General features: G+C 45.5%; 1 protein-coding gene across 1 annotated transcript; it reads left to right on the plus strand.

Annotated features, from left to right (window-relative positions):
- On the plus strand, positions 1–26,628 carry PTAFR (platelet activating factor receptor). The gene is made up of 2 exons (XM_068968751.1): positions 1–51; positions 23,645–26,628. The coding sequence occupies exon 2, from the start codon at positions 23,661–23,663 to the stop codon at positions 24,717–24,719; it is 1,059 nt and encodes a 352-aa protein (XP_068824852.1). The 5' UTR covers positions 1–51; positions 23,645–23,660; the 3' UTR covers positions 24,720–26,628.

The following is a 26,628-nucleotide window of genomic DNA, read 5'->3' on the forward strand; positions in this document are numbered from 1 at the left end:
CAGCTGCCGACATGCTCAGACCTCGCAGCGGCAGCCACTGCCCCTGGACAGGTAAGGGGGTCCCAGCCCTGGCCCAGCTGGGGGGAAATGTGCGATAGTGTCCTCAGGAGATCAAGGTCCTGCCCCTAGACTCCGCCTGAGCAAACGTGTGCTTCTGTTTTTAAGGGACGGTTCTGGCATCTTCCCCAGACCCAGAGGCTCTCATTTAGAAGGAATTCCTCGTGACTAGACATTCCCAGGGAATCCGCTGCCCCCTCTGGTTCTCTGAGGTCAAGGCAGCTCTGAAGGGACCTCAGAGACCTCCCTGGGAGGTGGTGGTGAGAGGGGGGCTGCCTAGATCTCGGGGGGCTGGGTGCTGTCTGCTTCAGTGGCTGTGTGGCCTTGGGCACGTCACCACCCTGCTCCTCAGTTTCCTAGAGTGTCAAACGAGGCCAGTGCCGTCTCCCCAGCAGGAAGGTCGGGAGACAAAGGGTCAGGTACCGGGCTGGGTATCTAGGAATTGACTAGGTGCTGGGTTCTCCTGAGGGGATGATGAGGAAGATAACAGGGTTGCTGATACAAGAGTCCTGGCCCACAACCTGTTCCCGCCATTAGGTCGCAGGTGGTAGGGACGGAGCACAGGCTGGGACCACCTGTCCTTTGCTGGCAGGAGGTCAGATGTGGGCGTGGGGAACGGAGGCTGCTGCTCAGACTCTTGCTTACTTGTGAAGAATGAGGGAACCTGCAGAGTTGCTCCCCAGAGTATTCAAGCAGCTCTGATTTAACCCTTGACTGAATACACAGCTGTTCCAGGTGCTTGGCATGTGTGTATGTGTGTATGTGTGTGTGTGCAGGCACTAGGAACACAAACAAAAGAGACATCCTTGCCTTTAGGTACTGACAACCCAGTGAAGGAAGGAAGCCCTGAAAGAGATGAGACTGAGCCTGAGGTGGGCAATGGGGTTTTGGCATCAGCTCTTGCCTATGAGCTGGGACCTTCGGCAATTCAGGAGCATCCCTTTCCTCCTTTGCATACTGGGGTTTAAGTACTGACCTGTGAGTTGTCGGGAGAGGATGCAGTAAGAGGCTGGTGGGAAAGTGCTTTGTCAATAGTAAGCTGTGCGCAGACACGAGCCAGTATTACTGCTGGTACCAATGCTGTTATTCTTATTGTAAATGCCTCAAGGAGGAGGATTTGTTTGTTCCTCATTTTATCCTTACTCTTCACGTGGAGTTTAGCAAGTCACACAGTCTTGGAACCTGAACTGAATAGGGAATGAGAAAGTAGTGTGTTGTACTGGAAGAGGATGGACAGTGAGCCTGAGGTCCAGCATCTGGTTCCAGCTTGCCTCCTGATTCTGCGGTCACTTGGGGCAAATCCTTTCTCTTCTCTGGGTCTCAGTTTCCCCAACTGTCCAATGAAGGTTTGGGTAAGAAAGCCACAGTCTCCGCTGTGTGTAGGCTAAGTCGTTCAGTCGTGTCCGACTCTTTGCAACCCCATGGACTGTAATCCATCAGGCTCCTCTGTCCATGGGATTCTCCAGACAAGAATACTGGGATGAGCTGTCACTTCCTTCTTCAGAGGATCTTCCCCTTCAGGGATCTAACCCACGTCTCTTGTGTCTCCTGCACGGGCAGGCAGGTTCTTTATCACTAGCGCCCTCTGGGAAGTCCATAGACTATGGTCTATGGCAGTAATGTCGAAATGGGCCTCCAGGAGTGAGTTTCTGCTCTGGACTGATGGGGGCTGGGGCTGGTGTGATGAGAGGCTGGGATTCTTTCTGTCCTTTTATAGAAAGACTTTTATGGAATGCCCTCTTCCTCCCTATCCTACGCCTGCGAACTCGCCCTTGTTGACAAGAAAGGGCTGCTTATCTTTTCCAGTGAAGTCCTTTCTTTCCCGTCCTGGTCTCTGCCTCCCCATGGATATAGAGGGCACCAGCTGAGCTCTGGCCTGGGGACGCCCCCTTATGGATCCGGGGAGAATGTGTCTGGTTTCAGAGTGGAGCCCATTCTCAGAAGGGTATCTGCTGGGCCCCTGGTGCAGCCATGTGTCTGATCAGCAGCTCTTGGGTTCCTTGGCAGCATGGTGGGAGGGAAGAGAAGCCTCTGCTATGTCTGTGTGTGTGCATGTGTGCCTGTGGGGTGGACTGGAGAACTGGCTCTGGGTATGTATTCCCATGTGTGCCTGGAGTGTGGCCAACTACGGGTGGGCCTGTCCAGCCCAACAGTTCCCAAAAGCAGGACCATCAACAAAACCAGTTGAGAGGTTGGCACTCCATTCTTCCCTTGTGTCTTCAGCCAAAGAGAATCCAGAGCCAGTGTGTGTGTGTATGTCTGTAAGGTGTAGGGGGAGGAGAATTTGTGGGGGGGAAACTATCATTTAGTAGCCCCTCCCCACCTGTTTATTTCTATAGAAGGGGGAACTTCAGGATCTAGGTTTGGAGTTGAGCTCATCTGGCTGATGTGAGACGAGTGTCAAAAATTTGTGCAGCACCCTTCACAGTTTGTAAAGTCTGTTTCGATTTCCTAAGTTCTTGACTGTTTACCAAAGCCTTTTTCACTCCCAACAATCTTCCTTATCGTAGCAATGTTTCAGCTTTGGGGGGAGGCGCATGCAGATGAAGATCCCAAGGTTCAAAGCTAGAGAGAGACTCACTCAAGATGGTTTAGGAGCTTGGTTGAGGCCAGAGCCCAGGTCCCCTGATCATAATTCCTAATCATGATTCATGTTTCTCTTCATCCAACCTTGGTTGCTGCTTCTAACGGAAGAGAGGTGGCTGCTTTGGTTCACGGCTGATTTGTTTGCTCATTCATTCATGCAACAAACATTTCCTGAGGGTTGGGGAGGAGTTCCCAATTACTGAGCAATAACCAGGTGTATCAGTTGCTTCATTTTGCACTTACAGCTTCCCTGTGAGGAAGGTTTTATTGTCGCCACTTTTTGCAAATGAAGGAAAAGAGGCTTTGAGGGTCAAAGATCAGCTGGGAAAGAAAAAAGCCAGGTGCAGATCGGAGTCTGTGTGACTGTAGGGCCTCCGCCCTGTACCCTATGTTTTCCCTCGGGCCAGGCCCTGAAGATGTCAGAGTGGTTCCTGGTATAACGGAGGGGTGTGCCCTTGCTGCGGAAGCCCAGAGGAGGAAGCACCTCCCCGCCCTCCTTGCCCCGGCTGACTTCCAGGAGGCAAGGAGTGGGGAGGGTGACTCACAGACGGGTACTATCTGCGTATCTGGAAGCCAGGAGATTCCTAGGCCAGGCTCAGGGTCCCCCAGCTCCATGGGGATGTCATAGGCCAGATGAGTCGAGACAAGCAGAGACTGACTCTCATCAATGTAATATACATCCCTGACACCAGCTGGACCCCAAGAGAGAGAGAAAGCTGGGAAACTTTGATACCCAGGCCACCTCCCACCCCTCATCTCTGGGGTCCTAGACCCTGTCCCTACCTCTCCCCAGACAAGGAGCTCTGTTCATTCACTGATAAACATGCCCAGTGGGATGCTAGCCTCCTTGAACTGGAAACCATGGGGAGCCTAGTGCAGAATTCCCCAGAGATCAGGAAACTTGCTCTCTTCCTTTGCCCCTCAACTCCCTCTGCTTCCTGGACAAGCGGTAATGAAACCACTCCATGAGGGGGGAATTTTTGGAGGATATGAGCAGAGGCACAAAGGCACGGGCAGGCCAGGGCACAAGTATCAAGTGTCAGAGGAGGCCAGAATGGGCGGCAACTTATTTCTTGAGGATTTTAGAGGTTTAACTGCCTTCAGTCTCAACTGACCTCAACATTGTGAGGTCAATGTTGATATTATTTCCATTTGATAGATGTGAAAACTAAGTACTCACAGAAGCGCAATGATTAAACTATGGTATTTTACTGGTTCCAGGAATCTAAGGGCTGGGAGTGGCTGAGGCTGGTGTGAGAGGGTTTGGAAGTCAAGGATGAAGGACAATGTGACTCTGTGTGTGTGTGTGTGTAATGCCCGAGGCCCTATACTCAGGGAGTTCCCAGCCTGGAGGGAAAGCGATATCCACACGTGATATGGGAACCAGAGGTGGTTCCCATACTCCTTCTGGGGTAGAGAAGAATAACCAACAGCCAACATTCATTCAGCTCTTCTTATGGATCAGGCATTTCCTATTCGATCCTTACAACAACCTTATGACATAGGGTTAGGGTCAGTTTTATTTTATTTTACAGATGAGTAAACGGAGGCTCATGGAGGTAAAATTAATTGTGTTGGACAAGGATTCAGTTCAGTTCAGTTCAGTCGCTCAGTTGTGTCCATCTCTTTGCGACCCCATGGACTGTGGCACACCAGGCCTCCCTGTCCATCACCAACTCCTGGAGTCCACCCAAACCCATGTCCATTGAGTCAGTGATGCCATCCAACCATCTCATCCTCTGTCATCCCCTTCTCCTGCCTTCAATCTTTCCCAGCTTCAGGGTCTTTTCCAGTGAGTTAGTACTTTGCATCAGGTGGCCAAAGTATTGAAGTTTCAGCTTCAGCATCAGTCCTTCCAATGAATATTCAGGATTGATTTCCTTTAGGATGGACTGGTTGGTCTCCTTGCTGTCCAAGGGAATCTCAAGAGTCTTCTCCAACATCACAGTTCAAAAGCATTAAGGATTGGCTGGTAGCATTTTGCCAACTGTCCCCAGTTGCCATAAAATGATATGACTGGTTCCCCGAAGTTTTCAGGGTTTTATTTTTTAGAATATATTTATTATTTATTTGGCTACCCCGGGTCTTAGTTGTGGCATGCAAACTCTTGGTTGCCACATGTGCGATTTCCCTGACCAGAGATCAAACCAGTGCCTCCTGCATTGGGAGAGCAGAATCTTAGCCACTGGACCACCAGAGAGGTCTTCAGGGTTAATGATATATCTGGAAGTCTTATCTAAACGGCTTCAAGCTGGGAATAACTTGGGATGAGCCTGATGTGAGCAGTTGCAATGACAGCGGTGCTGTTTTGACAAACATTTGATCTGATCTAATTAGCAGATTGTCTGGACTTCCAGTAAATACAGCTTTTTAGAGCTGTTGGTCATGAGTATCTGAAACTGTGCTGCATTATTCACTGAGTCTTTGCATCATGCTAGGAACTATGTGCTTGGGATATTATGAGCTCCATATACAGTGGAAGGACCTGAGGCTCAGAGAATGATAAGCTTGACTATGGTCGTGAAACCAGGATGTGACCAGAGGCAGAGTTTGAATGGAGGTTTGTCTGACGCCAGAGTCTGTGATCTTAACCACTGTCCTTTCCCAAGTGCTTTCTAATCCTCTGTCTCACTGGATGCTCACGGAAAGCTCTATAGGGTAGATGTGTTATTGTTCCCATTTTATAGATGACGTCCAGAGGGGCGAAGCAGTTTTTACTAACTGTTGCACAGCCATTAAGTGAAAAAGCGGAGCCATATGATTCCAAGTTAAAAATATACAATGTATTTTCAAATCTGCCATTTCTGAGGCCCATTAAAATATGATAAAAATATGTAAGATGGATTTACCCTCTTAACAATTTTTAAGTATTGTTAACTATATATACACATGTTGTACCACAGATCTGTAGAACATTTTTGTCTTGCCTGATTGAATCTCTGTGCCCAATGAACATCAACTCCCTGTTTCTCTCTTCCTCCAGCCCCTGGCAACCAATATTCTACTTTATGTTTCTATTAGTTTAATTACTTTCAAAACCTCATGTAAGTGGAATCATTCAGTCTTTTTTGCGATTGGCTTATTTCACTTATTTACATTCTCAAGTGTCATCCATGTTGTAGCAGAGGACAGAATTTCTTTCCTTTTCTAGGCTGCATAGTATTCCATTATATGTATATTAATATTTTACCAGATTTTGTTTATCCATTTGTCTGTTGATGGACATTTAGGTTGCTCCTACCTCCTGGCTATTGTAACTAGTGTTGCTGTGAACATGGGTATATAAATATTTCTTCAAGATCTTGTTTACACTTTTTTTTTTTTTAAAGAAATACACCCAGGAATGAGATGTCTGGGTCATATGGTAGTTCTATTTTTAATATTTTGAAGAACCTTCATACTAATTTCCATAGTGACTGCATCATCTTATATTCCCACCAACAGTGAGTGCACAAGAGTTCCAATTCCTCCACATCCTCAGTAACACTTGTCATTTTCTGTTTTTATGATCGAGGCCATCCTAATAGGTGCTCTCTTGTTGGAGTTTTGATTTGCATTTCCCTGATGATTAGTGATGTGGAGCATCTTTTCATATGCCTTTTTCCCACCTGGCCCTTGACAATTTTTTAACAAATTTATTTTATTGAGTTATAGTTGATTTATAATATTGTGTTGATTGCTGCTCTACCACACAGTGATTCAGTTATACATATGTATATATTCTTTTCCATATTATTTTCCATTATAGTTTATCACAGGATTTTTTTTTCTCTGTCCTCTGTTTCCCTCAGTATATCCCAGGATATTGAATATATTTCCCCATGCTATCCAGTAGGACTTTGCTGCTTATCTACTCTCTGTATAATAATTAGCACCTGCTAATCCCAAACTCCCAATCCCTCTCTCCCCATCTTTTCATATGCTTCTTGGCCTTTTATATCTTTGGAGAAATGTTTCTTCAAGTCCCTTGCCCATTTAAAATTTTTGTTGTTGTTGTTGTCGTCATTATTGAGTGGTAAGAGTTCTTCATATATCCTGGATATTAACCCCTTATCTGGTATATTATTTGCAAATATTTTCTACAAATCTGTAGGTTGCCTTTTACTCTGTTGATTGTTTCCTTTGGTATACAGAAGTTTTAAAGTTTGATACAGTTCCAAATGTCTCTTTTTGCTTTTCTTGCTTCTGGTATCATACCCAAGTAATCATTGCCCATTCCAATGTCATGAAGCTTTCCCTCTAGAAGTTTTATACTTTCCAGTCTTATGTTTAGGTCTTTAATCCACTTTGAGTTACTTTGTATATGATTTGAGATAAGGGTCCACCTTCCTGCTTTTGCATGTGAATATCCTGTTTTCCAAATATCATTTGTTGAGATTATCTTTCCCTTATTGTGTAGTCTTGGCACCCTTGACAGAGATCATTTGACCATATATGTGAGCATTCCTTTCTGGGCTGTCTACTCTGTCCCATTGTTCTGTATGTCTATCTTTGTGCCAATACCACCCTGTTTTGATTATTGTACTTTCTAATATATTTTGAGATCAGGAAGTGTGAGGCCTCCAGCTTTGTTCTTCTTTCTCAAGACTGTTTTGACTGTTGTGGGTACTTTGAGATTTCTTATGAATTTTAGGATTTTTTTCTATTTCTACCAAAAACGCCACTGAGATTTTTAACAGGGCATTAAATCTGTAGATTGCTTTGGGTTGCATGGACATTTTAACAATATTAAGTCTTCTGATCTGTAAACATAGTGTGTCTTCCCATTTGCTTGTGTCTTCTTTAATTCCTTTCAGTAATGTTTTGTAGTTTTCAGTGTATAAGCCTTTTGCCTTCTTGGTTAAGTTTAAGTATTTTATTCTTTTTGGTGCTGTTGTAAGTGGGATTGTTTTCTTCCTCTTTTCTTTTTTCAATTTTTATTTATTTCTTTCCTTACTTATTTTTGGCTGTGCTGGGTCTTCGTTGCTTCACGGGCTACTCTCGAGTTGCAGCGTGTGGATCTCTCATCGCGGTGGCTTCTCTTATTGCGGAGCGCAGGCTTTAGGGTGTGTGGGCTTCAGTAGCTGAGGCACGTGGGCTCAGCAGCTGTGGTTCCTGGGCGCTGGAGCACAGGCTCAATAGTTGTGACACACGGGCTTAGTTGCTTCGAGGCATGTGGAATCTTCAGGGACCAGGGATGGAAATCAGTCCCCTAGATTGGCAAGCAAATTCTTTACCACTGGAATACAAGGGAAGTCCCCTGGGATTGTTTTCTTAATTTACTTCTCTCTTAGGCCCATTTTATCTTCTTCTTCTTCTTTTATTTATTTATTTTTTTATTGAAGGATAATTGCTTTACACAATTTTGCTGTTTCCTGTCAAACCTTAACATGAATCTGCCATAGGTATACATATATCCCCTCCTTTTTGAACCTCCCTCCCATCTCCCTTCCCATCCCACCCCTCTAGATTGATACAGAGTCTTAGGCCCCTTTTAAAATCTTCATTCTACCAACAGGGAGACAGAGACCCAGAGTCATGGAGTGAGTTTAGTGTTTGAACCAGGATTTGCTTCCAACTTCACCGCTGCCTGGCAGGAGTGAGATGGATACAGAGCGGACTCTCCTTTCCATGGCCCCATTCAATTCCCCACTTTGGGGAGCAGAGGGAAAAGCAGGGCCCCGGTCAAAAGGATCTCTTCCTGGGTCCTTGCAGCCTCTGAAGCACCTGCTCTCGGGCCATAGGACAGGTCTGTGAGTGGAGGAGTTGGCCACGGAGTGGTTTGCTTCCAACGGGGCCACCTCTTGGCCTGGGAGAGACAGGCTGGGCTTTGGAGTTCAAAATCTCATCGGCCATTTCCCAGTTGTGTGACTGTGGGCAAGTCTGTTTCATTCTCTGACTTCACTTGGTTTCCTGGAAAAATGGGCATTTTGTAAAACTCACTTTGTGAGGCTGATTTGAGAAGGAAATATGATCATGGGTAAGAGGTGTCTGTTCATTTAATTAGTAAACGATGCTCAAGGCCCTCAGCTTAGGTGGGTGGCTCCCCCCACCCCCGGTCACATCGTCCCCCATAGAGCATGGTGTCCTTGAATCCAGGCAAGAGTGCCCCCACAGAGTTTGGGTTCCTCCCACACTCCCAGGCTTGTGGGATGGTGAGGAGTTGCTGAGGCATGGAATGTGGATGAACTTAGATATGACTGATTTTTAGCTTATAAATATTTAGACGCTTGTACTCTGGACCCCAAATGGCCCCACAATATTAGGGGCCAGTCTGACTGGTAAACACAACTTTCCAACCCACAGTCTGCACTGGAAAAGTACCCAGCACACACTTCCTGTTGCCCAGATCTCAGTGGTTCCTCCCCTCTGACAGTCCAGCTGAGGACAGGAGCCCTTTCTCCAGGTTCCCTAGGGGCCAGATTGTTGGCAGAGAGATGAGACTCGTACCAGTGGGAGATGGGACTGAATAGTCTGCAGAGCAGAGGGTGGGAGATACAGATGGTAGAATTCTTCTTGTCTTCATGAATATTTATACCCTTTTGGCCCAGCTTCAGCTAAACGTTGAGCCTGAGCTTGCTGCCTCGACTTGATCCATCAGGGGGGCCCTGCCCGTCTGTTAAGTTGAGTGGTTCAGAGTCGCCTCCTTCTCCTTCTAAATGCTCATTCCCTTCCTGAGTTGTTGAAAGCTTTGTTGGCATTAGCCCAATGCTGTGTCTGGAGCTGGCAGGAAAGGCAATATGTTAGAGACTCTGAGGTCACTAGTGATCCATAGTCCACCCCCATGTCTCCAAGTGATTGGGCCAACAGTGAGAGAAAGTCTTGACCATTTGTGGCAACTTTGAATGTTTATTTTTGGAACTTTTGTTAGGATTATAAGATTGTGAAGCTGAGGAAATCCAGGCTCATAGAGGTAAAGTCACTTGCCCAAGGTCACACAGTAAGCAAATGGCAGAGTCAGGTAACAACCCAGGTCTTCCCGACTGCAGAGGCCTTTTCCGCAATCTGCTATGTCTCCCTCAGGGAGACTGGACACCTTTTTTTTATGCCAGTTTCCTCTGAATAATCATCAGGGCATGGTCATTCATGCATTCAGTCCCCAGTGGCTGACACTGAGAAAAAAGAGATAAAAAAGATCTAGTCTCTAACCTCAAGAAGTTCTCAGCCTGGTGAGGAAACAGCCACTGAAATCAACACTTACAACATGTTATGCTGAGAAATGTGCTCAGTACCATGTCAACCCAGGCAATGCGGCAACTCGTTCTGTCTGTCTGGGGCAATCAGAAAAGGCATTCCAAAGGAAGCCCTCTTTAGATTAGGTCTTCAAAGATGAGTAAGATTTTTCTGGGTAAAGCGATAGGCAAAAGGCATTCTCAGGAGGGGCTGTGACATGTGTGAGGGCACCAAGGTCTGAGGAGAAATCGGTTTTAGAGAAGCAGCAAGAAGTTCAATGTGGGGACTTCCCTGGTGGTCCAGTGGTTAAGAATCTGCCTTGCAATGCAGTGGACACTGGTTTGATCCCTGGTCGGGGAACTAAGATCCCACACGCCATGGAGCAACTAAGCCCTCTCACTGCAACTACTGAGCCTGTCCGATGCAACTAGAGAGTCTGTGCACCACAATGGATGATCCCAAAAGACACAGTGAAGATCCCATGTGCTGCAACTAAGACCTAATACAACCATATTAGGGAAAAAATAATTCAGTGTGATTAGAGTAGAGGGCAAGGGATAGTAGAGGCTGGTGAAAGAGGAGGTGGGAAAGGAGCTTGCACTTGGTCCTGGGCAGGGCAGAGCCATGGAAGGTGTTAGAACAGGCAAATATGTGGCTGGCAGTGTGTTGAGGCATAGTACTGCTCAAAATTCAGTGTGCATATGAATCACTGGGCAATCTTGTTAAAATAGATGCTGTAACAGCAAGTCTGGTGTAGAGTCAGCTTCTGCATGTCTAACAAAGCTCACAGGTGATGCTAAGACTGCTGGTGCAAGGACCACAGTTTGCATCATGAGGTTGTAGAGGGCTCACCCTGCCTCCTCTGGAGGCTGCTCTCAGGGGCCGGCAGCCACTGTGCTGTTTAGTTACTGGAGAGATAGGCCTCCTCCATCTTCTTGGGTCAGCCCACTTTCAGCTCTCATCTCACAAGAGTTGATCTTATTGGTTGCTAGATATTTGTTTACTAGACAGATGTTTATCAGGCTCTTACTCTGGGGACTTCCCTGGTGGTCCAGTGGCTAAGACTGTGAGCTCCCAATGCAGGGGGCCCGAGTTCCATCCCTGGTCAGGGAACTAGATACCACATGCCACAACTGAAAAATAAATAAAATAAAAGTTCCCCTCTGGCCAAGTTTGTGTTGGGTGCTGGGATAGAGAGAAGGATTGGAAATGCTACTTTCTCGTCCATGTCACTACCATCTCTTGCCTCTGAAATAGTTTCTCTGCTTCCACACTTGTTCTTCACCATCTATTCTCTGCCCAGCAGCCAGAGAGTCAGATTATGATGCTTATCTGCTTGACATAGCCCAGCAGTCCTCCAGTGCTTATAGAATAAAATCCAAACATCTTACTGTGGCATAAGAGACATTTGGGGTCTGTTGCCCTCTGATCTCATCCTTGTTGTTGTTCAGTTGCTAAGTTATGTCTGATTCTTTGCAACCCCACGGACTGCGGCGTGGCAGGCTTCCGTGTGCTTCACTAATTCCAGGAGTTTGCTCAATCTCATGACCATTGAGTCGGTGGTACCATCCAACCATCTCATCCTATGTCATCCCCTTCTCCTCCTGCCTTCAATCTTTTCCAGCATCAGGGTCTTTTCCAATCAGTCGGCTCTTCGCATCAGGTGGTCAAAGTATTGGAGCTTCAGCTTCAGTCCTTCCAGTGAATATTGATTTCAATCCTAAAGGGTTGATTTCCTTTAGGATTGACTAGTTTGATTTCCTGGCAGTCCAAGGGACTCTCAAGAGTCTTCTCCAGCAGCACAATTTGAAAGCATCAATTCTTCAGCACTCAGCCTTCTTTATTAGTCCAACTTGCACATCTATACATGACTACTGGAAAAACCATAGCTTTGACTATATGGACCTTTGTTGGCAAAGTGATGCTTCTGCTTTTTAATATGCTATCTAGATTTGTTACAGCTTTCCTTCCAGGGAGCAAGCTAGCCTGCAGTGATTTTGGAGGCCAAGAAAATAAAATCTGTCACTGTTTTCACTTATTTTCCCTTCTATTTGCCATGAAGTGATGGGACTGGAGGCCATGATCTTAGTTTTTTGAATGTTGAGTTTTAAACCATCTTTTTCACTCTCCTCTTTCACCTTCATCAAGAGGCTCTTTAGTTCCTCTTCACTTTCTTCCATAAGGGTGGTGTCATCTGCGTATCAGAGGTTATTGATAATTCTCCTGGCAAACTTGACTCCAGCTTGTGCTTCATCCAGACTGGCATTTCACACGATGTACTCTGCATAAAAGTTAATAAGCAAGGTGACAATATTCAACCTTGATGTACTCCTTTCCCAATTTTTAACCAGTCTGTTAGTCCATGTCTGATTCTAACTGTTGCTTCTTGACCTGAATACAGGTTTTTCAGGAGACAAGTAAGGTGGTCCGGTATTTCCATCTCATGAAGAATTTTCCACAGTTTGTTGTGATCCACACAGTCAAAGGTTTTCACATAGTCAATGAAGCAAAATAGATATTTTTCTGGAATTCCCTTGCTTTCTCTATGATCCAGCAAATGTTGGCAGTTTGATCTCTAGTTCCTTTGCCTTTTCTAAACCCAGTTTGTACATCTGGAAGTTCTTGGTTTATGTACTGTTGAAGCCTAACTTGATGGATTTTGAACATTACCTTGATAGCATGTGAAATGAGCACAATTTTAATGGTAGTCTGAACATTCTTTGGCATTGCCCTTCTTTGGGATTGGAGTGAAAACAGACCTTTTCCAGTCCTGTGGCCGTGGCTGAGTTTTCCAAATTTGCTGGCATATTGAGTGCAGCACTTTCACAGCATCATCTTTTAGGATTTGAAATAGCTCAACTGGAATTTCATCACCTCCACTAGCTTTGTAGTAATGCTTCCTAAGGCCCACTTCACTTCACCTTCCAGAATGTCTGGTTTTAGGTGAGTGACCACACCAACATGGTTATCCAGGTTATTAAGACCTTTTTTGTAAGTTCTTCTGTGTATTCTTGCCACTTCTTAATCTCTACTGCTTCTGTTAGGTCCTAACTGTTTCTGTCCTTTATTGTGCCCATCCTTGCATGAAATATTCCCTTAATATTTCCAATTTTCTTGAAGAGATTTCTAGTCTTTCCCATTCTACCCTACTCTTCTCATTTCTCTGGAGACACTGACCTTTCGGTTCTTTGAAACTGACACCTTTATTTTCGGCTTAGAGTATGATGAATTTATTCCCACTGTAGGCCCTTTGCACATGATACCCTATGCCTGGAATGTATTTCTTCATCAACATTTTCTCCTGACTTGTTTCTTCTCACTTTTTAGATTTTAGCCATGAGAAGATACAGGTTTTGCAGGACTCTAAAGTTTATACAGTTTGGGGGGCCTTCTTTAAATGAAAGATATGAAATTATAAATATACAATTAAGAGCAAGGCCTTCATATACACTTAAGAACAACTTCAAGGCCTAGGAAGGGATCTTGAAGTTTATGCTTCGTTGGCTTCACAGTAGATCTGCCTTCGGTTTCATTTATATGTCACCTCCTCTGAGAAGCCTTCTCTGGTTACTCTATTGTAAGCCGCCCCCATCCAATAATCATCACGTCACACTTTTTATTTCTTTTGTTGAATATATCACAAGTTGAAATTACCTTGTTCTTTTATCTCTCTACTTATTTTTGTCACTAGAGTAAATAAGTATAACGCTAGAGTATAGCTCCTCAAGAGCAAGAATCTTGCCTGTTTTATTCCCACAGTGTCCCAGCACAGTGCTGGGCACCCAGTTGGGTGTCAGGTGAATGAATGGACATGGTCTTGGTCCTCTGGGAGCTATGGCCCAGTTCTGGAAGGACGCACACAGGCAATTTCAGTGAGTTTTGGGAGCCCAGGGGATGGGCATTAACCAGGCCTGGGGGGAGAGGGAAGGGTATGAAAGGGTCAGGGAAGCCTAGGAAAAACTCCCTGGAGGAACGGAGGCCTTAAAGGATGACCAGTAGTCAACCAGGCAGAGAGAGGGAGGGAAGCAGGAATGAAGGTGTGGATGGATGAGTCCCAGACCCCGAGGAGACTTGACCAGTTACATTTTGGGTGATTTCAAGGGTTCTGTTGATGTGAAGGGACTTCTGCGCACCATTTTCGGGATGAGGGCCAAAGGAGCGGGCATCACCTGGGGACCTGGAACTAGATGGAAAGCAGCCGAAGTAGCAAGAGTCTGGGTGGTGGGAACTGGAGGCACCAAGGACGAGGCTCCGAGCAAAGGTAGGGTGTCCACCCGAGACTTCCACACTGATTCTGGCCCTGTGTCTGGAAGAAAGAGGCATACTTCTGCTCGGCCTCCTGTGGGGCCGTGTGGAAGGATCTGGGGTCAGACAGACCCAAGTACACATTGTCACAGGTTGGGTTCCTGGGAAAATGCTTCTCACATGAGATTAGCCCACAGGTGTGTTTTTCCTGGAATATTTTTAAGCAAAACCAAGATATTGTATAATCCTACCTGTAAATTCTTTTTGTTGTTCAGTTGCTAAGTTGTGTCAGACTCTTTGCGACCCCATGGACTGCAGCACCCCAGGTTTCCCTGTCCTTCACTGTCTCCCGGAGTTTGTTCAAACTCATGTCCATTGAGTCAGTGATGCCAGCCAACCATCTCATCCTCTGTCACCCCCTATTCCTCCTGTCCTCAATCTTCCCCAGCATCAGTGTCTTTTCCAATGGGTTGGCTCTTCGCATAAATATTTTAGTTTGTGTGTATAATAGATCAGGAATTAAAATCTAAAACTAGAGACATCCCAGGTGGTCCAGGAGTTAGGACTATGAACTTTCACCGTAGTGGGTGTGGGTTCAATCCATGGTTGGTGACCTACGATCCCAAAGGCTGAGCAGTGTGGCAAAAAAAAAAAAAAAAATATATATATATATATATATATATATATATATATATATATATAACCAATATATCAAAATTACAACCTCACAAAATTAACATTAATTTCTTTTCTTTTTTTGGCTGTGTTGTGCAATTTGAGTGAGCTTAGTTCCCTGACCAGTGAGGAATCCTAACCACTGGACTGTTAGGGAATTCCCAGCATCAATTTCTTAATTCCATCTAATACTTTGTATTGGAGTTCTAGTTGTCTAGCAAATATTTTTTCATAGTTTGTTTAAATCAGGATACACGCAAGGCCCACACATAGCATTTATTTGCTCAGCTCAGATTCTTGAACAAGAATTTGATACTCCACTTCCTTGCCTCTCATTCACTCCTCAACTCGTGCTTAGGAAACTGCTCTCCCTCTGATCACGCGGGATAGATTTCTGAGCGGCCTGTGCAATGCTTGCTTTTTTGTCTGCGCTGTACTGGATCTTGCTGTGGCTTTTCACGCCATTGGCCACTTTTCCCACACCCTCGAAACTTTCTTCGCATGAGGACTCCAGTGTGGCCCTCCCCTGGTCCTTCTCCTATCTCTTGACCATCCTGTCCCTACTTCCTTCCTCAGTTTTCCCTCCTCCCCTGACTTCTCTTTTAACGCTGGGCTCTTCAGGATCCTCCTGGGTGTTTCCTAGGCACTCTACCTGTGACATGTCCCCCATGGAATTCCTCCTCCCTACCCCCACACTCTTCCTCTTCAGTGTCATCTCTGTGAAGACAGACACTACCCAGCTCTAATCATCTGGGTCAGAAACCTGGCTGTTCGTGTCTCCTCCCTTTCTCTCAACCACTGTCCCTTGCATCACTAAGTTCTGTCCATTCTACCTCCAAATCATTCTCACAGCCATCCATTTCCCTATGATCTGCCATGCTCCAAGCCTCCTGCAGCTCTCCAGACAATTGCAGTGATCTTTTTCACCATCTCTCTGCCTCTGACCTGAAGCCCCTCCAGTTTGTTCTGTACACAATAGTCAAATGGATGTGAGAGTTGGACCATGAAGAATACTGAGCACTGAAGAACTGATGCTTTCAAACTGTGGTGCTGGAGAAGACTCTTGAGAGGCTCTTGGACTACCAGGAGATCAAATCAGTCAATCCTAAAGGAAATCAAACTAGAATATTCATTAGAAGAACTGATGCTGAAGCCAAAGCTCCAGTACTTTGACCATCTGATATGAAGAGCCAACTCATTGGAAAAGACTCTATTCTAGGAAAGATTGAGGGCAGGAGGAGAAGGGGACAACAGAGGATGAGATGGTTGGATAACATCCCTGACTCAATGGATGTGAATTTGAGCAAACCGCAGGAGTTAGTGAAGGACAGGGGAGCCTGGTGTGCTACAGTCCATGGGGTTGCAAAGAGTCAGACAAGACTTAATGACTGATCAACACAATGCTCAGTCATCTTCCATAAACACAAAATGCTACGTACGTTAATGACTCCCCGTTTTTTGCAGAATAAAATACAAACTCCTTTAGCCTAAAATTCAAGACCCTACTTCGGTAGACTGACGATGCTTACCTTGTAGGTCCTGTCGCTCCTCACCACCACCCCATCCCCTTAGTGAAGAGCGAAAGTGCAAGTCGCTCAGTCATGTCAGACTCTTTGTGACCCCATGGACTATACAGTCCATGGAATTCTCCAGGGCAGAATACTGGAGTGGGTAGCCTTTCCCTTCTCCAGTTTTAGCCAAACCAATCTTCTCACATTCCCCGAGAAGAAGGCACATTCTCTACCTTCTTCCAGGTCTCTTCCTCTCTCCCAGCTGCATCAGGCTAACCCCTTCTCTTCCTTCAGCCTAAGCAGGAGCTGTTCTGGACCCTCGAGTCTGGGCCATGGGCACCACTCAGAATGACCCTGACATCTAGAACCTCCACGGTAACACTTCCTCAGTTGCTAAGTTGTGTCTGACTCCTTGTGACCCCATGGACTGCAGCGTGCCAGGCTTCCCTGTCCTTCAGTTATCACTTATCTATTTCTGCATTTCTCTCTTGAAAATGTCCTGTTAGTCCCTGCAGGACAGAGACAGGTCTGTTTTCAGAGGCCTCAGGACTCTGCCCAGCTGTGAGCTTGTCCAGTGAAGGTGTGAGTGAATGACCGAATGGGTGAGCTGCGTTGTGAGGTGGTGTGCCCCATTCACATGGTGAGAGTATTTTTAAAATAATCGGTTAATGCCCCCAAAACCCCATCCCCCCAAATCCATGATGAACAAAATACCAAAATTTTCAATGAAATCTGCGTAATAGTGCCAGGCAGGGCCATACTAGAGTCTGAGGCAAAAGTAAGAGTCAGTAATACTGATTTGGATTCTTTAAAATTGCGTTAAAATGTTATTTATCTGGATTACTGAGGTTTTTGGTGCTCCCTTAAATTTTGTACCCAGGTGAACATCTCACAAACTTTACTCTAATTCTGATCTGGGAGGGAAGACTTCCTCAACAGGCCTGGACAGGCGTGGTACAGGGGTCAGGGCCCAGGAGAGTGTCCTGGGTGGAGTCCTTTGCCTGGAGAAAGATTTTCCTGGAGTTTTCCCTACCCTGCTGGACTGGAGCCTAAACCCAAGAAGAGAAAGGGACTTGGTTGGGGAGAGTGGTTGTGTGTGTGGGGGGTGTTTAGGGATGTGGCTTCCTTAAAGACCCACAGTGAGCACCACGCACTGCCCAGTCCAGCTGTGGGCTGCCTCCCTGCCTCTCAGACCCCAGGAACAGGGTCCCTTAAGGCAAGGGGGTTTGTCCAGCAGGAAAAAGAAACAAAGGCAGTCCCAGAAGAAGGGGCATCTCAGGCTCAACAGAAATGAGGGGAAGGAGGAGGAGCTGACATGATGGAGCATCGATTTTCAAATTTTCTAGTTCAGGATCTCTTTATATTCTTCAAAATTATTGAGGGCTCCAGGGAACTTTTGTTTACATGGGTTATATCTCCCAATGTTAATTCTATTCAAAAGCAAAAATGACATTCTAAAACATTTTGTTTTTAAATATGAAACCAATAATAAACTCAGTTCATGTTAACATAAATCATGGTTTGAGTAGAAAGTAACTAAAGTTTTCAAAACATAAACAATTTAAGGAAAAGAGTAGCATTAATTCACATTTTTCTTTTCCAATCTCTTTAACGTTGGGTTCAATGGAAGACAGCTGGGTTCTCACAGCCACTTCCTCATTCAATCTATTGTGATACACTGTTTGGGTTGAAGCATATGAAGAAAATCTGCCCTCCCACAGCTGTTAATTTGTAAAGGGAGAAATAGTTTAATGGATTTTTTCAGACTAATTGATGATATTCTGTCTTAAAACATTATTTATTTGTTTATTAACTTTTTAACCACACTGGATCTTTGTTGCTGGGAGTGGGCTTTCTCTAGTTGCAGGGCTTGAGCTTCTCCTTGCAGTGGCTTCTCTCTAGTTGCAGAACACTGGCTCCAGGCCCTGCTCTGAAGTTGCGGCACACGGGTTCAGTTGCTCCGCAGATCTTCCCAAACCAGGAGCCAAACCTGTGTCTCCTGCATCGGCAGGTGGATTCTTAACCAGTGGGCCACCAGGGAAGCCCCTTGTCATCTGTTAGCACTGCAATATGTTGGTCTGTCTTGCCCTTTGAATCTTTTACCTCTGTGCAACTTGGAAACATCATGTTTTCCACTTTTGGAAAACATTGGTTCACTGAGATATATGGGTCTTCCAAGTATTGGCCTTTCATTATGAGGTATTTGAAGGACAGGGAAGCCTGGAGCATTGCGGTCCCTGGGGTTGCCAAGAATCAGACTCAACTCAGCCATGAAACAAGAACAACAATTATAATGTATAAAAATTGCATTTATAAATGTAACTATGAAGCCCATCAGAACATTCTTTAGCTGTTGGAAAGCTGTCAACCTCATGCTGGCAGATACAATTTTTCAAAACTTCTAGTTTTCTCTTATTAAGTTCAAGTTTTATCATTGGCAACAAGAATGCATCATTTGTTTTCCTTGATGAGACGGGTTCACTTTATTTATATTTGAGAAAAGGTCTGCCAAATACCCAAGTCTCTGAAAACACTGTAGCTTGCCAGTCATTTTTTCAAGTGATAATGGTAATATGAAAAACAGCTCAGCTCACAACTCAAACAGTGGCACAATGGTCTTTTTCTGAAGACAACCACTGTATTCCAGTTTGCAGCGGCGATGCTTTCTACGTATTTCCCATTCTGATACACAGATTATTAAAAAGATGTGCAGGGACTTCCCGGTGGTCCTGTGGCTAAGACTCAGTGCTCCCAGTGCTGGGGTCCACATTCGATTCTTGGTTGGGGAACTGGATCCCACATGCTGCAACTAAAAATCCCACATGCCTCAAATAAAGATTCCAAATGATGGAACTAAAGATCGAAGATCTGGCATGCCACAACTAAGATTCAGGGCAGCCAAAAAAGAAAAGTATTAAAAAATAAAAAATTTAAGAAATGAAAAAATTAAAATAAAAGAAGTGTACTTAAGATTTAATAAAATAATTTCCTTTCTTTATCAAGGACATTTAAAAGTGAAATTGGCTTCTTTTTTTTTTTACATGGAATGCATGGCTGTGAAGAATATGGCACCTGTGTCAGTTTGGTGTCTCTGCCTTGATTGGTGCTAAGGAATCAGCAGTTTTATTCACCCTTTTGTAACATTAGCACAAATGTCAACACAGTGTAAAGGACAAATAATGTCTTGGTATTATTATGATGATCGTTTTGACTTCATGGATCCCCCGAAAGCTCTCTCTTGTCCCTCATTTACGTGGACCACTCTTTGTGAGTTATTATCCTATACCTTTGAAATAAAATGGCAGGATAGGTCACCTTTAGGAGTGGGAAAGTTCCCAGCTGAGTAGAAGCTAGCAATTTGCCGCTGAGGAAGCAACTTATGTATGTGTGAAACTGATTCTCTTCACTGCACACCTGGAACTAACACAGCATTGTGAATCAACTGTACTCTGGTAGAAATTTAAAGAATTATGTAATTCAAGTCAACTATGTAATTCACAATTTCACTGGAGGGTGAGTTTTTTGTTTTTAAAGGAATCACAATGATGAATTTGAATAATGGAACCTACATTTATTCAGCTAACATAGACAAACCACCACCATACTAAATGGAGCAAAGAACAAAAATTTTCTCAATCAACAAAATTCCAGTTACAACCACTGATTTCTCTAAATTCACCTGGAAGTATCCCTAGACGTCTTTAAGTGTTTCCAATGCTCTGGGGCTCCTTAAAGGGTGGGTGTAATTAACAAGGCTAACCCATTCCTTTAAACCTTTTTTTTTGGTTTTAAATTTAGTTATTTTTTATTTTTGGCTGTGCTGGATGTTCGTTTCTGCGCGGGTTTTTCTCTAGTTGCGGAGAGCAGAGGATACTCTCTAGTTGAGGTGTGCGGGCTTCTCATTGCTCTGGCTTCTTTTGTTGCAGAGCTCAGGCTCTAGATCACAGGCTCAATCATTGTGGTGCATGGGCTTAGTTTCTCCACAGCAAAAGGGATCTTCCCAGACCAGGGATCTCCTGCATTGGCAGGTGGATTCTCTACCACTGAGCCAGGGGAAGCCCCTTCTTTGGTTATTGGTTCATGGTGCTGGGAACAGAGTAGAATAGACAAAGTCCTTGATCTTGTTTTGCTCACAGTTAAGTGGGAGAGGGTGAAGCAATCACACAAACAAGAATATGATGACAATCGAGCTAAGATTTAAGAAGTACAGGGAGTTTTGAGATGGGACCTGACCTGACCTGGAACTCACTGAGAAACTCCGTGAAGGAGCGAAATGAAGCGAAGGTCTGAAGCAAGAGTTGGAGCTGGCCAGGTGGAAGTATATATGGATCTGGAAGAATGTTCCAGGCAGGGGCATGGGTGTGCATGCAGCCGGCTCAGGCAGGAGAGTCCTGGGTGGGCTTGAAGACCCACCTGGGAAGTCCATTTTGGCTGGAGCCTGGTGAGAAGGTGGCACGAGATGAAGGTGGAACTGCAGCCAGATGTCAGGTCATCAAATGGCTGTTTTTTTCAGTTCCTGAAACTCTTTCCTGCCCTACTCCTAGGCTTACACAGATCCCTCTGCCAGGAGCACTCTTCCTTGGCTCCTCTTTCAGGCCTCAAGAGAAGTGTCACCTTCTTTCAAAGTAGATCTCTTTTTTCCTTCACATCAACACCCCATTTTCTTTGTATAGCAACAAAGTTTGTTTACATTGCCTTTGTCTGTCTCCCTTATGAGACTCTAAGTTCCCTGAGGGCATGGTTCTGTCTGTCCTGTTCATCCTGCCTCTCCTGTATTTAGCAGTGAGTCTGACATGCAGTTGGAGCTCAGAAATATTTGTTGGATAAATGTATGAATGAACCAGATTTGAGATTCTGGCTCCATTTCATAATGCTGTGTGACCTTGGACAAGTCACATGACCACGGACAAGTAACATGACCACACTATACTCTGTAAAATGGGGGATTTTACTTCCTATCTCAAAGGGATTTTGTGAGACTCAAAGGAAGTAGTGCCTGTGGAACACTGAGCAGAATGCCTGGTTTCAAAAGAGGTACTCCTAAATGTTTTGGGGTTTTTTTGGGGGGGCAGCATGCAGGATCCTACATGTTTTGAGGGGGCAGCATGCAGGATCTTACTTCCCTGACCAGGGATTGAACCTGTGCCCCCTGCATTTGGGAGCATGGAGTCCCAACCCCTGGATTGCCAGGGAAGTCCGCTCCTAAGTGTTGTCTTCCTTGCTTCTCGCTGTCAGTTCCCTACTTTTTTCTCTGGACTGTGATATATGTATGATGAGCTTCAGGCCTTGCTTAATCCCAGCGGTGTCTCTTGCCATGCCATCCCCTCAGCTACAATGCAAACATCAGAGGTGCTTCCAGGCTTATGTGATGGCACCATAGTAGGAGCAACAAGAGTAGAGGGGAGGAAACACTGGTTTTGATGGAGAGTGGATGGGAGTGATGAACTGTTGAAAATGGACCAGACTTTGATTAGTGTGATTATGGCTAGCTTTAATCTTCTTTAATATACAGTTGAATCTTGAACAACTCAGGAGCTAAGGGAGGCAACCCTCCATGCAACTGAAAATCTGCTTATAATTAGTTGGCCCTCCATTTATGGGATTCCATATCTGTGGATTCAACCAACCATGGATTGTGTGGTGTTGTAGTATGTATTTAATTTTTTATTTTATTATATTTTAATATAAATTTATTTATTTTAATTGGAGGTTAATTACTTTACAATACTGTATTGGTTTTACCATACATCAACATGAATCCACCACAGGTATACACGTGTTCCCCATTCTGAAACCCTCTCCCTCCTCCCTCCCTGTACCATCCCTCTGCGTCATCCCAGTGCACCAGCCCCAAGCATCCAGTATCATGCATCAAACCTGAAAATGCATATATAAGTGGACCCACACAGTTCAAACCTGTGTTGTCCAAGGATCAACCATACTTAAAAAAAAAACTTTTTGTTTTTAAATGACTTTAGGCCTTTAAAAAGGTTGTAGAATAGTACAAAGAGCTCATGTATGGACTTCACCCAACATTCTCAATTCATAAACTACAGTACAGTGATCAAAACCAGAACCTGAACATGGATACCGAGATATCTAAATTATAGACCTTATTTGAACTTCACCAGTTTTTCCTCTAATGACTTTTTCCCCCAGATACCGACCCAAGATCCCATGTCTCACTTAGTTGTCCTATGTATCCTTAGTATCCTCTGATCTATGATAACTCCTCAGGCTTTCCTTGTCTTTCGTGACCTTATTTTTTATTTGGCTGCACTGGATCTTAGTGCAGCCCTTCCCTGACCAAGGTTGAAGCCCAGGCCCCCTACAATGGAAGCACAGCGTCTTAGCCACTGAACCACCAGGGAAGTCCCAACCTTGACACTTTCAATCATTTATTTTGTGGAATGTCACACAATTTAAGTTTGTCTGATGTTTTCTCATGACTAAATTGAGATTCTGCATTTTTTGACAAAAATACCACTGAAGGGATGTGTGCTTTTCAGTACATCATACCAAGTGTACTTGATGTTGCTATGTTTTGCTAACAATGATGCTACTCTTGATTGCTTGGTTAACGCAATGTCTTTTGGGTTTCTCCACTATACTTTTATTTTAAAATTATATTTAAAATTTTAAAATTACTAAAGCAAAACATACTCCTAAAAAGTTCAAACGAACAAAAAGTTTAAAGTAAATATCCTTCCCACCACCTCTACCTCACCTTCCTAGAAGTTACTTACTCGTCAGCACTTTGAGGTATATCATTCTAGACCATTTTCTATATCATATACATATATAATGAGTTCATACCAATTTTTTTTGTTTTGTTTTACTTAATAATATTATCTAGGGACAACTTTCCATGTCAGTACAATCAGATCTAACTTGTTCTTTCTAATAAATAGCTGCTATTTCATTCTCTGGGTGACCCTAATTTACACTTCTCTATTTTCCAGATTTTGTATGAGCATGTAAATTATTTTTTTAACATAGAACACTTTATCATTAAAATTTCTATCTCAAATTTCATCAATACAAAAATATTCAAATTTTGTCAGAAAATTAAAATCATTGTAATTTAAATTAATATTTTAAATTTTATATATTTCATCACCAGGAATAGATTACCTAAAACTTTAAGTCAAAATGAGGTCAAGAATAAAAAGATATGTTTTAAAATGAAACAAGAGAAAAGAAACTCCACTGCCACTGATTTTATTGAATCTCAGAGGCCATTCATTTTAAAAACACACCATTCTTTTATGTAGGAAGAAAAAACATTGTCAATTAATTGGAAAATGCCATCAGTTTTAGAGTTTTTAAAATGTGCAAAACAGGAGTCTTGAAACAGAGTAAATAAGATAGTACCATGTTGGGCCTTCATTGACCAGAATCCCTATGTGGTCTTTCAGGAACAGGCAGGATCCTATGACCAGCCACCACTTCCAGCCCACAGAGATGGAGCCAAATAATTCCTTTCGTGTGGACTCCGAGTTCCGATACACCCTCTTCCCAATTTTTTACAGCATCGTCTTTGTGCTGGGGGTCATTGCCAACAGCTACGTGCTGTGGGTCTTTGCCCGCTTGTACCCTTCCAAGAAATTCAACGAGATAAAGATCTTCATGGTGAACCTCACCATGGCTGACCTGCTCTTCCTGGTCACCCTGCCCCTGTGGGTTGTCTACTACTACAACCAGGGCGACTGGATTCTTCCCAAATTCCTGTGCAACCTGGCCGGCTGCTTCTTCTTCATTAACACCTACTGCTCAGTGGCCTTCCTGGCTGTCATCACTTACAACCGCTTCCAGGCAGTGACAAGGCCCATCAAGACTGCTCAGGCTACCACCCGCAAGCGTGGCTTCCTTCTGTCCCTGATTATCTGGGTGTCCATTGTGGGCGCAGCATCCTACTTCTTCGTCCTGGACTCGACCAACAGTGAGCCCAAAAAGACCGGCTCGGGCAACATCACACGCTGCTTTGAACATTACGAGAAGGGCAGCGTCCCAGTCCTCATCATCCACATCTTCCTGGTGTTCAGCTTCTTCCTCGTCTTCCTCATCATCCTCGTTTGCAACCTGGTCATCATCCGCACGCTGCTCACGCAGCAGGTGCAGATGCAGCGCAACGCCGAGGTCAAGCGCCGGGCGCTCTGGATGGTCTGCACGGTCCTGGCGGTGTTCATCATCTGTTTCGTGCCCCACCACCTCGTGCAGCTGCCCTGGACCCTGGCCGAGCTGGGCTTCCAGGACACTGACTTCCACCAGGGGATTAACGATGCGCACCAGGTCACTCTCTGCCTCCTTAGTACCAACTGCGTCTTAGACCCCATTATCTACTGTTTCCTCACCAAGAAGTTCCGCAAGCACCTCACCGAGAAGTTGTACAGTATGCGCGAGAGCCGGAAGTGCTCCCGGGCCACCTCGGAGACGGGCACAGAAGTGGTCGTGCAGCTCAAAGACGCCCCTATCAAATCCCTCAAATATTAGTCCAACTGTTGGAGCCAGGCCCGGAGGCTTCTTCTCCATGGACATCATCGACTGACCTGAGGGGTGGGGGAGGGAGGGGGTGTCTGCCGTGGTCCTGGCACCTCCTCCCTGGGCACTGGTGGCCGGTTAAGTGTGGAGGCTACCTCACGAAGGTGGGGGTGCTGACAAAACCAGACCGCTGGGAAGTTCAGAACTTGAATGAACCCCTGCAGCCACCTTTGGACACCTGCCGTGTAACCTTGGCTGGCAGAGTCATCCCAGTCTGATGGCTCTGGAAGAGATGTCAGGACCAGGGGGGCAGTCCTTGGGAACAGACCCTGAGTCACCCAGTTCACCCTACCAAGGTGGCAGTCCCAAATGAGCCAGGCCCACAGTTTTGGCCCACCACTCCCGTTATCACTGAAAAGGCAGAGAAGGGGTTTGGGGAAAGGGATGTTCCTCTGGCTACGGCACTGTCTTTGGGATCGACTTCTGAGCCAGGAAGATCCCACCCAGTCTCCACTCACAGGCACAAGGTCTTTGCAACACTTCCTAGGGGAGTGTCCCAGGTGGAAGGGGAGCCACTTCCACCTGGCTTGGTGGAACATTTTCCTAATTCATGTATGAACCTCTACTGAGTGGTGACCAGCGAAGATACAACATGCATGGACCAAAAACTAGGACAGGGAGCCTTTCTCCTGAATCAGATGCGTCTCTTCCACCGGCCTGGGGCAGCTCTGGGGCAGCGGGAGAAACTCAGCCGCCACTTCCACTGTCTGTCTCAACAAGGAGCTCTGAGAAAGTAACTCCTGTGAGGCAGCCACCCACTGTGGGCGGGCAAGGCCCGTCAAAGCCAAATTGGGGCCCTCCAGGCCACTGTGATGCCTGGAGGCTTCCATGGGAAACAACGCTCAGGCTGAGAAGTGCCTGCAGGTGGGTAAGGCCTCCAGGGCGGAAGGAGCCTGTCATCTCCCCTCCCTGCCTCACTTTCTGGAAGGCCCCTCTGATTTAGCTCCCAGGAGGTGAGGGGAGCAACAGTAATCCCTAGGGCAGGCAGGCACTTTGAACTCTGGGTGCAGAAGAGAGGGGGAAACGTCTCTTGAGGAGCTTTGGATGTCTGATCCTTCTTTCGCACCCTGAGCACCTGCAGTGTGAACCCGGCAGCCTCAGAGTTAGGGGCTTGGAGGAGCCTGCCTCAATTTCCAGAAACCATCCTCCCTGCCAGCCAGTGTCCCTGCAAGGCTGGGATCCTGGATTCCAGCACACTGAGCTGATTTTGATAAATGCCTCTCAATGGGCCAGTGACCTGCTTGGCCCAGTCACTGTCGGCTGGACTTAGCAGAGGCGACCATGTGAACAGTACAGTGGATTTGAACTTCGGTATCACACAAACCCAGGTTCAAGCTGTGGCTGTGTCACTTCCTGCCAAAGGACTGTGAGCTGGATTTCCTACCTCAGAGTTGTTAGGAGGACCAGACACCTCTTGGTCAGGGTGACTGCTCCTCCCAGAGTCTCTCTGTTTTTGAGACTTTGTTTCCCCTAAATCTTCCAATAGGGGATGAGAGGTGAGTGTCTGGCTCTTGTGGGGCCAGACAGGTTCTCGCTCGGGAATAAGCAGCAAAATTCAGGGATGCTCTTTCAGGTTCTGCAGGCCACTCACCTGAATGCATATAAACTCTGGAGCTGTGAGTGTGTGTGTACCTATATGTGTGAGGTGTGTGTGCCACCAGCACAGCAGGGTGGGGAAGGTATCTGCATGAACGTAGTAGAGATAATAGCTTTGCTCAGACAGAAGAGATGTGCAGAGTCAAGCAGAGACCAGAGGGGACCCCAGGGGCCTGCTGGCTTCCCCCCTCTTGCCCAGCCCTTCTTAACGCTCCAATCTGCGCTACTTCCTTTGGGTCCTTGTGAGATTCCCTTGTTAGGATAC

The sequence above is a fragment of the Capricornis sumatraensis genome, chromosome 3, assembly GCF_032405125.1.
Source record: "Capricornis sumatraensis isolate serow.1 chromosome 3, serow.2, whole genome shotgun sequence".
NCBI classification, from domain to species: Eukaryota; Metazoa; Chordata; class Mammalia; order Artiodactyla; family Bovidae; genus Capricornis; species Capricornis sumatraensis.